The sequence below is a fragment of the Stomoxys calcitrans genome, chromosome 5 (assembly GCF_963082655.1).
Source record: "Stomoxys calcitrans chromosome 5, idStoCalc2.1, whole genome shotgun sequence".
Lineage (NCBI taxonomy): Eukaryota > Metazoa > Arthropoda > Insecta > Diptera > Muscidae > Stomoxys > Stomoxys calcitrans.
Genome location: NC_081556.1, coordinates 13534695 through 13551445, shown reverse-complemented (window position 1 = coordinate 13551445; position 16751 = coordinate 13534695). Strand labels below are relative to the sequence as shown.

General features: G+C 45.4%; 1 protein-coding gene across 3 annotated transcripts in view; it reads right to left on the bottom strand.

The window, feature by feature from the left end:
* LOC106090133 (neuropeptide CCHamide-1 receptor) overlaps positions 1 to 16751 on the bottom strand; it is a 135538-nt gene that overhangs the window by 33493 nt on the left and 85294 nt on the right. For all 3 annotated transcript variants that reach the window (XM_059370517.1, XM_059370519.1, XM_059370518.1), the window contains exon 2: positions 12915 to 13896. In XM_059370517.1, the coding sequence (XP_059226500.1) occupies positions 12915 to 13537 (623 nt within the window). In that variant the 5' untranslated portion in view covers positions 13538 to 13896. The remainder of the gene's footprint in view (positions 1 to 12914; positions 13897 to 16751) is intronic.

The window sequence follows — 16751 nt, the reverse complement described above, 5'->3', positions numbered from 1 at the left end:
ACGGATGGGCAGACAGAGAGAAGTTAGTGTAGTTTCAAAAAGCAGACGAACATACGGGCGGACAAATAAAATAAAATGTGGACGGATGAGCGAACAAACCGACGACGGAGAGACAGACAGACGACGGAGAGACAGACAGACGACGGAGAGACAGACAGGTGGACGGAGAGACAGACAGATAGACGGATGGACAGAGAGATGTAAGGATGGACAAACAGATGAACTGAGACGCGAACGGACGGACGGGTGGACAGACAGAAAGAAAATTAATGTGGTTTCAAAAGGTAGGAATCATACAGCCGGACATAGAGAGGGAAAATTACGGACGGATGGGCAGACGTTCAGATGTGCGGACAGACAGATAGACCTACGGATGGACAGATAGACGGACGTATGGACAGACAGACACGGACAGATAGTCGGACAGACAAGAATATGGACGGATGGACAGAGAGACAGATAGACAGACAGACAAATGAGAGATAGACAGACAGACGGATGGACGTATGGACAGATAGACGCGGGCGGTTAGTCTGGTGGGCAGAGACATGGATAGACGGATGGGTGGGAAGACAGAGAGAAAATTAGTGTGGTTTTAAAAGGCAGGCGAATATACGGACGGACAGACAGACAGACGAAAGCATGGACGGATAGACAGAGAGCCCGAGATTCAAACTGACAACGGAGAGATAGACAGACGGATGAAGGGACTGACAGACAAACGGAAGGAGGGACAGACACACGAAGGAGAGAAAGACTGACGACGGAGAGACAGACACACGGATGAATAGATAAACAGACAAAAGAAAGGACGGATGGACAGACAGCCCGAGATTCAGACAGACAACGGAGTGATAGACAGACGGATGGAGAGACTGACAGACAAACAGCGGAAAAAAAGACAGACGACGGAGAGACAGACAGATGGAAGGAGAGACAGACACACGGACGAATAGACAGACACACGGACGGATAGACGGACAGACGTAGACACGGACCGTCAGTCCGTCCGGAGAGACAGACAGATGGAAGAAGGGACAGATAGACGCACGGAGATACAGACAGATTGGCGGATGGAAAGACAGACGTACGGATGGTCTGACAGACAGATGGATAGCCAGGCATACGAATGGAGACACATACAGACAAAAGAAAGACAGACAGACGAATAGACCGACACACGGACAGACAGATAGACAGACGCACGGATTGACAAAAAGACACACGGACGAATAGACAGACAGATGGACGGAGAGAAATAGACAACGGAGAGACAGAAGAACGGACCGATAGACGACGGAGAGAAAGATAGACGGACGTAGGGAGAGACCTATGAACGGTTAGACAGAAAGACATACGAATGAATGAACAAACGGACGGAGACGCGGATAGACGGACGGGTGGTAGACAGAGAGTTAGTACGGTTTCAAAAGGCAGACGAACATACGGACTGACTGACAGACAGACGGACCGGGAGACACACAGTTGGATGCAGAGACAGACTGACAGATACACGGACCTACGAACGGACAGATAGACGGACTGGGAGACAGACAGATGGAAGAAGGGACAGATAGACGCACGGAGAGACAGACAGATTGGCGGATGGAAAGACAATACGGACGGATGGCCAGACAGACAGACGGATGGATGAAGAGACAAACAGGCGACAGACAGACCTACGGAGAGAAAGTGAGACAACGGAGAGACAGACAGACGACGGCCGGACGGGTGGACAGACAAAGAGTTAGTGTGGTTTTAAAAGTCAGACGAATATACGGACGGACAGACAGACAAAAATACGGACGGATGGACAGACAGACGACGATTGGGTAGACAAACAGACGGACGGAAAGAAAGAGAGATAACGGAGAGACAGACAGAGAAACAAACAGAGAGACAGACAGACGGATGGACGGGTGGACAGACAGAGAGTTAGTGTGGTTTCAAAAGGCAGACGAACATACGGATGGACTGACAGACAGCCAAAAATACGGACGAATGGCCAGACAGACAGAGGGATGGTTGAAGAGACAAACAGACGGATGGATGGACAGATAGACGGACAAATGGGTAGACAGACAGACGGACGGAAAAAAAGAGAGAGATAATGGAGAGACAGGCAGAGATACAAACAGAGAAACATAAAGAGAGACAGACAGACGACAGACAGACGGACGGACGGGTGGACAGCCAGAGTAGTGGTCTCAAAAAGCAGACGAATATACGGACGGACTGACAGACAGACAGGCGGATGGATGGACAGACAGACGGACGGAGAGTCAGACAGACTATGGAGAAAAATACGGACAGGCAGACGGATGGAGAGGCAGACAAACGACGAAGAGGCAGACAAACGGACAGATGGACAGACAGACGTACGGATGGACGAACAAACAGAAAGTTAGAGTGGTTTTTAAAGGCAGGTGAACATTCGGACGGACGAACAGACATACAAAAATGCGGACCTACGGACGGACAGATAGACGGACGGAAAGACAGACACATGGATGGATGGAAAGACAGAGTATGGATGCCGGACGGGTGAGCAGACTGACAGAAAGTTAGTTTGGTTTCAGAAGCCAAAAAGACAAAGACGGACAGATAGACAGTAACAAATACGGAGGGACACACGACGTACAGTGGCAGAAAATCGAACAAAGCTAGTGAAAAAACAAGTAAAATAGTGCTAAGTTCGGCCAGGCCGAATCCTATATACCCTCCACCATAGATCTCATTTGTCAACTTCTTTGCCCGGTATCTCTTTATAGGCAAACTAAGGATTATGCATATGAGTTGCTATGCCATTGGAACTATGTCAGATATAAACCGATTCGGGACATACTTGGCTTGGATATTGAAGACAATAGTAGATCCAATTGTACAAAATTTCAACCAAATCGGATAAGAATTGGGCCTAATGGGGACTTTAGATGTAAATGAGAAGATCGGTTTGCATGGGAGCTATATCAGGTTATGGAACGATTCAGAACATATTTGGCACGTTTGGTAGAGATCATAGATAGAGTTACTGTGTCAAATTTCAGTGAAATGGGATTGGAATTACGCTCATGAAGTAAAATCGGGAGATCGGTTTCTATGGGAGTTATATCAGGTTATGAACCGATTCAGACCATATTTGGCACGTTTGTTAGAGGTCATAGATAGAGTTACTGTGACAAATTTCAGCAAAATGGGATAAGAATTACGTCCTCTATAGGCTGATGAAGTAAAACCGGGAGATGGGTTTGCATGAGAGCTATACCAAGTTATGGAATTATTTGGACCACATTTAGCACGTTTGTTAGAGTTCATAGATAGAGTTACTGGGCCAAATTTCAGCAAAATCGTATAAGAATTACGTGCAGTAGAGGCTCATGAAGTAAAGAATATATATTCGTGATCAGCGTAAAAATCTAAGACAATGTCCGTCCGTCTGTCCGTCTGTCTGTTGAAATCACGCTGCAGTCTTCAAAAATAGAGTTATTGAGCTGAAACTTTGCACAGATTCTTTTTTTTTTGTCCATAAGCAGGTTAAATTCGAAGATGGGCTATATCGGACTATATCTTGATATAGCCCCATATATACCGATCCGCCGATTTTGGGTCCTAGGCCCATAAAGGCCACATTTATTATCCGATTTTGTTGAAATTTTGGACAGTGAGTTGTCTTAGGCCCTTCGACATCCATTGTGAATATGGCTCAGATCGGTCCAGATTTGGATATAGCTGCCATATAGACCGATCCGCCGATTTAGGGTCCTAGGCCCATAAAGGCCACATTTTTTTAATCCAAATTTGTTTACATTTGGGACAGTGAGTTGTATTAGGTCCTTCGACATCCTTCGTTAATTTGGCCCAGATCAGTCCAGATTTGGTTATAGCTGCCATATAGACCGATCCTCCGATTTAGGGTCTTAGGCCCATAAAAGCTACATTTATTATCTGATTTTGCTGAAATTTGGGACAGTGAGTTTTATTAGGTCCTTCGACATCCTTCGTAAATTTTGGTCAGATCGGTCCAGATATGGATATAGCTGCCATATAGACCGATCCTTCGATTTAGGGTCTTAGGCCCATAAAAGCCACATTTTTTTATCCAAATTTGTTTACATTTGGGACAGTGAGTTGTATTAGGCCTTTCGATATCCTTCGTTAATTTGGCCCAAATCAGTCCAGATTTGGTTATAGCTGCCATATAGACCGATCCTATGATTTAGGGTCTTAGGCCCATAAAAGCCAAATTTATTATCCGATTTTAATGAAATTTGGGACAGTGAGTTATATTAGGCCCTTCGGCATTCTTCGTCAGATCGGTCCAGATATGGATATAGCTGCCATATAGACCGATCCTCAGATTTAGGGTCTTAGGCCCATAAAAGCCACATTTATTATCCGATTTTGATGAAATTTGGGACAATGAGTTGTCTTAGGCCCTTCTTCAAATTTCTGCAATTCTGATCGGTTCAGATTTGGATATAGCTGCCATATAGACCGATTTCTCGATTTAAGGTTTTAGGCCCATAAAAGGCGCATTTATTGTCCGATGTCGCCGAAATTTGGTACAGTGAGTTAAGTTAAGCCCCTTGACGTACTTCTGCAATATGGCACAGCTCGGTCCAGATTTGGATATGGCTGCCATTAGACCGATATCTCGGTTTAAGGTTTTGGGGCCCTAAAATCTCATTTATTGTCCGATGTCGCAGAAATTTGAGACAGTGAGTTTAGTTAGGCTCTTCGAGGTCCTTCTTCAATTTGGCCCAGATCGGTTAAGATTTGAATATAAATGCCATATAGACCGAACTCTCGATGTAAGGTTTTGGGCCCATAAAAGGCGCATTTATTGTCCGATTTCGCCGAAATTTGGGACTGTGCTTTGTGTTAGGCTCTTCGACATTTTTCTGCAATTTCGCCCAAATCGGTCCAGTTTTGGATATAGCTACCCTGTGGATCGATCTCTCGATTTAAAGTCTTGGCCCCATAAGAGGCGCATTTATAATCCGATTTCGCTGAAATTATTATCAGTGAGTTATATTAGGCGTTTCGACATCCGTCGCTTTATTTTTAGATATAGCTGCAGTACTTTATAGTAATTGGTCCAAATCGAAACATATTTCGATATAACTGCTATGGGACATAAGGTATGAAATTTTCACCGAATTTTGATGAAATGTGGTTTACATACATACCCAAGGTGGTGGATATCCAAAGTTCGGCCAGGCCGAACTTAACACCTTTTTACTGGTTAAACCACACCTTATCTTATATTGCACTGCCTATAGGTTCATTCAAACCTTCACTTCCTTGCGTTTCTAGCCAACATTCTTTTAATCCGCTTACAATACATTTAAAAATATTAACGAGCTTCATTTGATCAAAATTCAATTGAATTACAATTCAATTGGATTGAATGGAATTTATGTTGCCTTTCATTCTTCAAGAATACTACGAATAAATTTGAATCCTTACAATTACTGTTCAAATGTTTGTTTGTGCTCTAAATGTGATTTAATGGCAACATTTATCTGTTCATACCCCTGTTCTTTTGTTCGTACGAAATCAAATTTGTACGAAATCAAATTTGAAACTCACAAAAGCGCTATGTATATGCGCCCACTTTTAAATTCAAATAAATTTGTTTTTATTGACTTTCGACATGTTTGAATTTGTCTTTATGTCAAATGGGGCTAAGTGTCAGGCACATGACATGATGCCGCAAGTGAAATATTCATTAAATTTTCAAAAATTTAATTTTGTTTATTTGCAACAAATGTATTTGCATTCATAAATGTCAGACAAATAAAAGAAAAAAAATGTTTAAATGCCCTTAAGTACGCATGGTGCATTGACAGAGAGAGAGGGAGAGAAGTGCTGATTTGCATAGAAATTGTCTGCCATATTTACATGTGCCACATAAACGACAGCAATGGTGAAGTAAAAATTGAAATGAAAAAAATGCGGCCAGCATGAAATTTGAATATCCATTATCTTGTATGGCGCTGGTAAAAGCTCTTTGGAAGATTTTTTCATAGGCACCAAGTGCAAGGGTATATTGGGAGGTTTGAACAGAAGTGCAAGCATAAAATTTTAATACCCTGCACTACTATTGAGGTACATGGAATTATAACTCTATGCATTTTGTTTAAAGGTCAGAGGTAGGCTCAGAACTTACCATGTCCGCCAATGACGCTAAACGCTTGGGTAAAAATCCTGGCGGGAATATCAACAAAAATTGTAGGCGACGGTTATCCCCTCATAATACTGGCGACAATTGGTGAGGACTATATCATATTAAAGTAGGTCCTTGTAAAAAGGAGGTCCCAAAGCTTGGTTGAAAATACTTAGAATGAAAAAAAAAACAAATTGATGGGTATACGAATCGATTCAGAGTCACTTCCTCATTCGCCGTTTCATGTGTCTGTCTTTTGTGCTCGTCTGCATGTTTGTCTGTTTTTATATCTGTCTGTCTATGCTCTTGTCTATCTGTCCGCTTTTCTGTCTGACGCCTGGATTAGAATCCTCGCGAAAACACCAGAAAAAATTAGGGCGATGGTTATGCCCTCCTAATGCTGGCGACATTTGTGGGGTACCATGTAAAAACTTCTCCCCAGAGAGATGTCGCACTCTGGCACGTCATTTAAACTCGTTCATGTTAAAGGAGGTCCCTGTAAAAAGGAGGTCCCATGTCGTTGAGCCTAAAAGCTTGTTTGTATTGGGTTGCCCAAAAAGTAATTGCGGATTTTTTAAAAGAAAGTAAATGCATTTTTAATAAAACTAAGAATGAACTTTAATCAAATATACTTTTTTTAAACTTTTTTTCTAAAGCAAGCTTAAAGTCACAGCTGATAACTGACAGAAGAAAGAATGCAATTACAGAGTCACAAGCTGTGAACAAATTTGTCAACGCCGACTATATGAAAAATCCGCAATTACTTTTTGGGCAACCCAATAATACTCAGGAGGAAGAAAAATAAAGCAATTGATAAACAAAAGTATACGGATCAACTCGGAATCACTTCCTCCTTCCTCTGTTCATGTGTTTGTCTGTCTTTTTGTCTTTCCGTCCATCCGTCTGTGTGTCTGCCCATCTGCCTCTCTGTCCGTCTGTCTGTCTACTCATCTGTCTGTCCCTCCATCCGTCTGTCTGTCCGTCTCTCTGTCTGTCCGTCTGTCTGTCCGTTTGTCTGTTCGTCTGTCTGGCTGTCCGTCTGTTTATGACAAATAAGTCAGGTCCTCGGCCGAGCACCACTGTTAGCATAGAATAATTGGTAGTAGATATGCTTCAGTCCAGAAACTTTTTTCCGGGACGTCCAGAGCATGGATGAGTAGCTGTCTCGCTCCGATGCAGGTTTATCTAGATGACCTCAATCATTGGTCCTCCAGTAAATGGGCTTCTTGGAAGTGGGTGATGGTCGCATCGTCGGCTCCCTGCTCCTTAGTCTGCATTGACTTTCCTGTCACTGCACTGCTTGATGTTTTAGTATTAGGTTCTTTGCCTATCTTAGTCTTCCGAATCTTTATAAACTCGGCAATGGTTCCATCGTCGGGTCCCTGTTCGTTAGGCTGTATTGAGTTTCCCGTTCCTGTACTGCCTGATGTTTCAATACTAGGATCTTTGCCTATCCTAGTCTTCCAAATCTTAGGCAAAAGGGCTTCTGGGGAGTAAGTGATGGTTTCATCGTCGGCTTCCTGTTCGTTAGACTGCATTGATACTCCTGTCTTAGAATCTTTACTTATCCTAGTCCTCCGAATCTTGAGAATGTCGGTGAAGGATCCTTCGTCGGGTCTCTGTTCGTTAGGCTATGTTGGGTCTCTCGCCCTTTCACTGCCTGATGTTGTAGTATAAGGATTTTTGCTTACCCTAAAGAGAGACGGTGATTGTCTCGTCGTCGAGACCCTGTTCGTTAGGCGCTATTGAGTGTCCTGCCATAGCACAGCCTAATTTATCTATCTTTACCTATCCTACTCTTCCGAAACTTGAGAAAGTCGGTGATGGGTCCGTTTTCCGGTTCCCGTTCGTTAGGCTGTGTTGCGCCTCTCGCCCCTTCACTGTCTGATGTTTTAGTATTAGGATCTTTGCTTACCCTAAAGAGAGACGGCGATTGTCTCGTCGTCGGCCCCCCGTTTATTAGGCGGTATTGAGTGTCCTGCCACTGCACGACCTGATTTCTCAATACGAAGTTTTTTTGGCTATGCTAGTCTTTCCAATCTTGAAAAAGACGGCCTTCGTTCCGTAATACGCCATGCCTTTAGTCTTAGCCGAGACTTGTGACGGAGACTTGTTCAGTGCCCACCACTAGGACAGTTCCTTCCTCCTTCTCTTTCTTGCGGAAGACCTGCCACTTCTCGGCGCCCATACTTTGGTTTTGCTTGCCCAAGAATCCCAACATGCATTCTGGTGCAAATTTTCTGTCCCATCCTTTGATGAAGACCGTCGCCTTTGTGAGCTGGGGGTTGCCCATCTTTCTTACCAGGTCGAGCTTTGCACTCTCCCAGGGAGCGTGGATACCTCCGACGAGCTTTTTGATGGTATCAATACATTTCGCTAACGCAAAGTGCAGCGTTAAGATGTCCCCTCTATACCCGCAGCTCGTCATTTGTATGGGTAGACCCTCTACAGAATTCCACACATGTTCGAAAATCCGCTCGTTAACCAGATCTTCCACTGGGGACCGATGATTTGGTGGAATTCTACTGAATGCACTGCCGATTAATTAAGTCAGCTCATCTCTGTTGTGCTTCCTTGTCACTCTGGCGTAAGAGGGCGGTTCCCTACCATCTTCAGCGACCATACATCCCCTTCCGTGATGGCTGAGGACTCCTTTAGGAAATCACAGTCCTCCTTGAGGACTCAGGGACTGTGAGCGCTTCCTTCGTTGCTGTTTCGACTTTGTCTCTCTCTCAGGACTCTGTCTGGTGTCTCCATTGCGAGGGGGCTGGGTTGGTTTTCCTAGGGTATCTAAAAGAGGGAAGCTCTTTTTCTGATTCTTGGCAGTGTTATGACCTTCGGAAGATCTGATTCTATTTACAGCTTTCGTAGAAGTGCCTGGAATGTCAGTTCTATCCCTTCCAGCATCCTTCACTTTCGCCCGATTGCGCTGCTGGTACACACTCCTCTGTATCCTTTGTTGGACGCCGGATCGCTTTTTCGGTCTGCTTATCAGCTTGCAAAGCCCTCGCTAACTACTGCCGTCATCCCGCTGTCCTCATCTCGATGACTGTTTCACTGACACTGTCCCTCTCTGAATCTGACTCGGAAACACCACCTTTATATAAAGGCTGGGGACGAGCAGCGCATCCCTCTGGTTTATCCGTTTTTTTCTCATTCGTTAGTCTCACGATTGGTTGTGCGCATTATTCTCGATCACACCTATATGAGGGGCGGACAACATTCTACGGTCTGATGCCACCACAGCAGCTATTGGTTCTTTGGAGTCAATTTTGAGCCTACTCCAAAAGGCTTAAATTTTTATACCCGTCACCGAAGGATGGGGGTGTATTCATTTCGTCATATCGTTTGCAACACATCGAATTATCCATTTCCGATCCTATAAAGTATATATATTCTTGATCAGCGTAAAAATTTAAGACGATCTAGCCATGTCCGACCGTCTGTCTGTTGAAATCACGCTACAATCTTTAAAAATAGCTGAAACTTTGCTTAGATTCTTTTTTTGTCCATAAGCAAGTTCGAAGATGGGCTACATCGGACTATATATAGACCGATCCGCCGATTTGAGGTCTTAGGCCCACAAAAGCCACATTTATTATCCGATTTTGCTGAAATTTGGGAGAGTGAGTTGTGTTGGTCCAGTCGACATCCTTCTCCAATTTGGCCCCGATCGGTCCAGATTTGTATAAAGCTGCCATACAGACCGATCTCTCGATTTAGGGTTTTGGGACAATAAAACGCACTTTAATATCCGATGTCGTCGAAATTTGGGACAGTGAGTAAAGTTAGGCCCCTCGACATCTTTCTGCAATATGGCCATTTAGACCGATCTCTCGATTTTTGGGCCTATAAATAGCGCATTTATTGTCCCATGTCGCCTAAATTTGGGGCAGTGAGTAGCATTAGGCTCTTCGACAACTTTCTGCAATTTTACTCAGATCTGTTCAGATTTAGATATAGCTGCCATATAGACCGATCTCTCGATATAAAATTTTTGGCCCATAAACGACGTATTTATGGTCCGATCTCGCCGAAATTTGGGACAGGAAGTTAAGTTAGGCCCTTCGACAGCTCTCTTCAATTTGGCCCAGATCGGTTCAGATTTGGATATAGCTGCCATATAGACCGATCTCTCGATATAAGATTTTGGGCCCATAAACGACGCTTTTATGGTCCGATCTCGCCGAAATTTGGGGCAGTGAGTTGCGTTAGGCTCTTCGACAACTTTATGCAATTTTGCTCAGATCGGTTCAGATTTGGATATAGCTGCCATATATACCGATCTCTCGATATAAGGTTTTGGGCCCATAAACGGCGCATTTATGGTCCAATTTCGACGAAATTTGGGACAGTGAGTTGCGTAAGGCTCTTCGACAACTTTCTGCAATTTCGATCAGTTCGGTTCAGATTTGGATATAACTGCCATATAGACCGATCTCTCGATAAAAGATTTTGGGCCCATAAACGACGTATTTATGGTCCGATCTCGCCGAAATTTGGACAGGGAGTTAAGTTAGGCCCTTCGACAGCTCTCTTCAATTTGGCCCAGATCGGTTCAGATTTGGATATAGCTGCCATATAGACCGATCTCTCGATATAAGGTTTTGGCCCATAAACGCCGCATTTATGGTCCGATCTCGCCGAAATTTGGGACATGGAGTTAAGTTAGGCCCTTCGACAGCCCTCTTCAATTTGGCCCAGATCGGTTCAGATTTGGATATAGCTGCCATATAGACCGATCGCTCGCTTTAAGGTTTTTTTGCCCATAAAAGGTGCATTTAATATCCGATTTCGCCAAACTTTGGGACAGGGACTTGTGTTAGGCCCTTCGATTGCCCTCTTCAATTTGGCTCAGATCGGTTCAGATTTGGATATAGCTGTCATATAGACCGATTTCTCGATTTAAAGTCTTGGCCCCATAATATAATCGGATTTCGCACATTTATAATCCGATTTCGCTGTAATTTGACACAGTGACTTATGTTAGGCTTTTCGGCATCCGTGTCGTACATGGTTCAGATCAGTCTATATTTGGATATGGCTTCCAAAAAGACCAATATTTTGTTCTACAAAATTGAACAATGACCGTGTCGAATTTGGTCCAAGGCGGACTATATTTCGATAAAGCTTTTTTTTTTGTAAAGGGTGATTTTTTTGAGGTTAGGATTTTCATGCATTAGTATTTGACAGATCACGTGGGATTTCAGACATGGTGTCAAAGAGAAAGATGCTCAGTATGCTTTGACATTTCATCATGAATAGACTTACTAACGAGCAACGCTTGCAAATCATTGAATTTTATTACCAAAATCAGTGTTCGGTTCGAAATGTGTTCAAATTTTGACAAATTTTGTTCAGCGATGAGGCTCATTTCTGGTTGAATGGCTACGTAAATAAGCAAAATTGCCGCATTTGGAGTGAAGAGCAACCAGAAGCCGTTCAAGAACTGCCCATGCATCCCGAAAAATGCACTGTTTGGTGTGGTTTGTACGCTGGTGGAATCATTGGACCGTATTTTTTCAAAGATGCTGTTGGACGCAACGTTACGGTGAATGAACACATTTCGAACCGAACACTGATTTTGGTAATAAAATTCAATGATTTGCAAGCGTTGCTCGTTAGTAAGTCTATTCATGATGAAATGTCAAAGCATACTGAGCATCTTTCTCTTTGACACCATGTCTGAAATCCCACGTGATCTGTCAAATACTAATGCATGAAAATCCTAACCTCAAAAAAATCACCCTTTATATCCACAAAGGCATGGGCGGATTAATATCTGCACACTCTTTTCAACATATCCTAACCCTACCAAAGGGATTATTTATACCATTTATGTTCTAAAGTTTCCATTGCGTTGGCTTTATCTCCATGTATTTCCCATTGCAACAATAGAAAACTTAAGTTCAGAACAACTTTTCCATCCAAAATGCCATTAAGTCAATGGTAAAAAAAAAAACACATCAAGAATGCAATTCCTGGATCCCCCCCTCAACCATTTTGGCATCAATGAAAAATATCGGCGACGATATATTTTTTTTATCCTTTTTTAAGTGCTTTCAACTTTGTCTTTCACTTTGGCAGTTGTCATTGTGGCATTTTTTTAATGGGAATTTAATTGTGCACGTTTTATATTGCAATGCTGAACGTTTTACTTTGTACCCGAATGGATTGAAAAGACAATCTAAGTTTACATTACAATTTTAAAAGCATAATTCAGAAATTTGTATTGCGCTACTGAAATGTTTGCAATTTGAGGACAGTGAAGAACGTGTTTTCTAAACTAAAACTAAAATTTTTTTTAAAGAAGGACCTCTAGATAGGTTTGGAAGTCTTTAACAGACTCATTTAGACCATTTTAAGTCCATTGTGATACCAGAATAGCGACGGACCAAGGCCTCTGATGGGAATTGAACCAACGAACTCAGCTACCAACTCGGCTACCAACTCGGCTACCAACTCGGCCACCATCTCGGCTACCAACTTGGCTACCAACTTGGCTACCAACTCGGCTACCAACTCGGCTACCAACTCGGCTACCAACTCGGCCACCATCTCGGCTACCAACTTGGCTACCAACTCGGCTACCAACTTGGCTACCAACTCGGCTACTAAGGCTTGCTGCCGGACCTATTAGACTTTTTAAATTCATATAATTTTCAAAGTTTTGCCATTTCATTCACTGTTTTTTTTGCCATTTTGCCATTAGTACTTAACTACAACTACAACTACTTCTACTTACGTGTTGGGTACATTACGCATTTGACGCACCGTCAAGAAGACAATAATTAGAGTACCATTGCCCAAAACACCAACAATGAAGATGAAGGCAAACAGCACCGGTACAATGTAGGTTTCGGGACGCATGACATACGGCACATATGGTGTCTCGGTGGCATTTACAATGCCTCCATTGTCATAGGTGGCATTTGTGGCCATTGAGGTGGTTAATGCTGTCCCAAGCGTTGTCAATGTGGCATTCACAATGTTGCCCAACACAGAGGCCATAACAGGAGTGTTGGCATCCGAACTCTGGCCAAAGTCAGCCGCGGCTGTCATAGCCAAACTTAAGTTATGAAGGGGTTGTTGGGTCGTCGAGCTAAAGTTGCCTATAGCACCTGGGGGGTAATTATCTTGAGGCAACTTTGCATGTATGTGTGGATAATATATGGCAGGTGGAGTAGAGTTTTGCGTATACGTTACAGTGGTATAGCCGGAGTAGGCATCCAGTGTTTCGGCCATGAAGTGTCTGGTGGCATTGAAAAGGGTAGCCGCACTTGATTGAGGACTCCAACTGGCCATTTCATCTGCACTGATGCTGGTGGCTGGTGATGGTGGGACTTTTGTCGTTGTAGAATTGCTCATGTTTGCAGATAACCATAAAAGTTTTGCTTCAAAGTGAATTGCAATGCTGGCGATGTTTGTTTGACATTTATTTACAAGGACCCTCTGACATGACGACGATGATGATGATGATGTTGATGTTTATATTGGTTGCAAAACTTTGCTATCAATGACAATAACTTTTGCATGCCTGCATTTGTTGATGATGGTATTTGGTTTTGGTATGCTGTACTCGATTTAATGTTGTATTAAAGAGTTGTGTTGTGTATTTAACTGCGGTTAGCCAATTAAAGTTTTAAACAGTAATCGCTTTTTTCCAAATGTTGTGCTGTTGTATGTTCGATAAAAATAATTGCGTAAATCGTTGCTTGTGGAATAATCTGGAAAAGATTAAAGAATAAAAGTTTAAAAATGATGACAGGTTTTTCTTTATTAAAGACGCATGGGTAGAAAAATACCCAAGAATAGAAAAATTCTAGCTGGCACTGCTGCCAGCGCCAAGTCTTCGATTGGCGGTACACTTGTATTGCCATCGGGAAGATCTTGTTTCACAGATAGATCAAAGCTAGAGAACAGTAGGTCTGTGTTTCTACATTGAGAACCCAAGGACTGAGATCTGTTTTAGACTGCCTGACCATAATACGATCCTGCAGGCGGAAATCCGAGCGATCACGGATTGCTTGAAGTGGTGTGGTGATAACGCAAGGACGTCGAGTGTGAACATCTTTACCGACAGTAAAATTGCCACATTGGCAATAACAACCAGGACGATAAGGACGCGAACAGTTTTGCAGTGTAAGAAGGAGATTAACGCCTTCTCTGAGGATGATAAAATCCGCATCGCTTGGGTGCCGGGTCATAGCGGAGTAAGGGGGAATAAAGGGGCAGATGATTTGGCGGTGAAGGCCAGAGGACTGCCATCAATCAACTTGGTTAACCCGAAGCTGATGAATGCACATGCAACACTGTGGAACAGCGAAACGGTCGGTAGGACAGCGAGAATCCTATGGAGGGATCCAGATCGTGAGAATACGAGAATACTGAAAGCAAATAAAAAGTCAGTATAGCTATTGGTATCATGACGGGACACATACGACTACGAGCTCACTTATGTAAAATCGGTGCGGCAAGCGATAGCATGTGTAGGGCATGCGGGGAAGATGATGAGATGTTCATCCTCGTGCATCCTTCCCATCGTCCGTCAGTCCTTTCGTCCGTCCGTCCTTTCGTCCGACCGTCCTTTCGTCCGTCCGTCCTTTCGTCCGTCCGTCCTTTCGTCCGTCCGTCCTTTCGTCCGTCCGTCCTTTCGTCCGTCCGTCCTTTCGTCCGTCCGTCCTTTCGTCCGTCCGTCCTTTCGTCCGTCCGTCCTTTCGTCCGTCCGTCCTTTCGTCCGTCCGTCCTTTCGTCTGTCCGTCCTTTCGTCCGTCCGTCCTTTCGTCCGTCCGTCCTTTCGTCCGTCCGTCCTTTCGTCCGTCCGTCCTTTCGTCCGTCCGTCCTTTCGTCCGTCCGTCCTTTCGTCCGTCCGTCCTTTCGTCCGTCCGTCCTTTCGTCCGTCCGTCCTTTCGTCCGTCCGTCCTTTCGTCCGTCCGTCCGTCCTTTCGTCCGTCCGACCGTCCTTTCGTCCGTCCGTCCTTTCGTCCGTCCGTCCTTTCGTCCGTCCGTCCTTTCGTCCGTCCGTCCTTTCGTCCGTCCGTCCTTTCGTCCGTCCGTCCTTTCGTCCGTCCGTCCTTTCGTCCGTCCGTCCTTTCGTCCGTCCGTCCTTTCGTCCGTCCGTCCTTTCGTCCGTCCGTCCTTTCGTCCGTCCGTCCTTTCGTCCGTCCGTCCTTTCGTCCGTCCGTCCTTTCGTCCGTCCGTCCTTTCGTCCGTCCGTCCTTTCGTCCGTCCGTCCTTTCGTCCGTCCGTCCTTTCGTCCGTCCGTCCTTTCGTCCGTCCGTCCTTTCGTCCGTCCGTCCTTTCGTCCGTCCGTCCTTTCGTCCGTCCGTCCTTTCGTCCGTCCGTCCTTTCGTCCGTCCGTCCGTCCTTTCGTCCGTCCGTCCTTTCGTCCGTCCGTCCTTTCGTCCGTCCGTCCTTTCGTCCGTCCGTCCTTTCGTCCGTCCGTCCTTTCGTCCGTCCGTCCTTTCGTCCGTCCGTCCTTTCGTCCGTCCGTCCTTTCGTCCGTCCGTCCTTTCGTCCGTCCGTCCTTTCGTCCGTCCGTCCGTCCTTTCGTCCGTCCGTCCTTTCGTCCGTCCGTCCTTTCGTCCGTCCGTCCTTTCGTCCGTCCGTCCTTTCGTCCGTCCGTCCTTTCGTCCGTCCGTCCTTTCGTCCGTCCGTCCTTTCGTCCGTCCGTCCTTTCGTCCGTCCGTCCTTTCGTCCGTCCGTCCTTTCGTCCGTCCGTCCTTTCGTCCGTCCGTCCTTCCGTCCGTCCGTCCTTTCGTCCGTCCGTCCTTTCGTCCGTCCGTCCTTTCGTCCGTCCGTCCTTTCGTCCGTCCGTCCTTTCGTCCGTCCGTCCTTTCGTCCGTCCGTCCTTTCGTCCGTCCGTCCTTTCGTCCGTCCGTCCTTTCGTCCGTCCGTCCTTTCGTCCGTCCGTCCTTTCGTCCGTCCGTCCTTTCGTCCGTCCGTCCTTTCGTCCGTCCGTCCTTTCGTCCGTCCGTCCTTTCGTCCGTCCGTCCTTTCGTCCGTCCGTCCTTTCGTCCGTCCGTCCTTTCGTCCGTCCGTCCTTTCGTCCGTCCGTCCTTTCGTCCGTCCGTCCTTTCGTCCGTCCGTCCTTTCGTCCGTCCGTCCTTTCGTCCGTCCGTCCTTTCGTCCGTCCGTCCTTTCGTCCGTCCGTCCCTCCGTCCGTCCCTCCGTCCGTCCCTCCGTCCATCCCTCCGTCCGTCCCTCCGTCCGTCCCTCCATCCGTCCTAACGTCCCTCACTCCTAACGTCTCTCCGTCCTAACGTCCCTCCGCCCTAACGTCCTAACGTCCCTCCGTCCTAACGTCCCTCCATCCTAACGTCCCTCCGTCCTAACGTCCCTCCGTCCTAACGTCTCTCCGTCCTAACGTCCCTCCGTCCTAACGTCCCTCCGTCCTGACGTCCCTCCATCCGTCCCTCCGTCTGTCGAATTCTTGAGCCCCTATAAGCCTTAATTCTTGTCCCATTTGACTGAAATTTGACACAAAGACTTCTGTTTTGACTTTCAACATCAGTCCCTCCGTCCTTCTGTCCCTCCATCTGTCGAAATCAGGATAGCGGTCGAACAATTAAAAATATCCGCT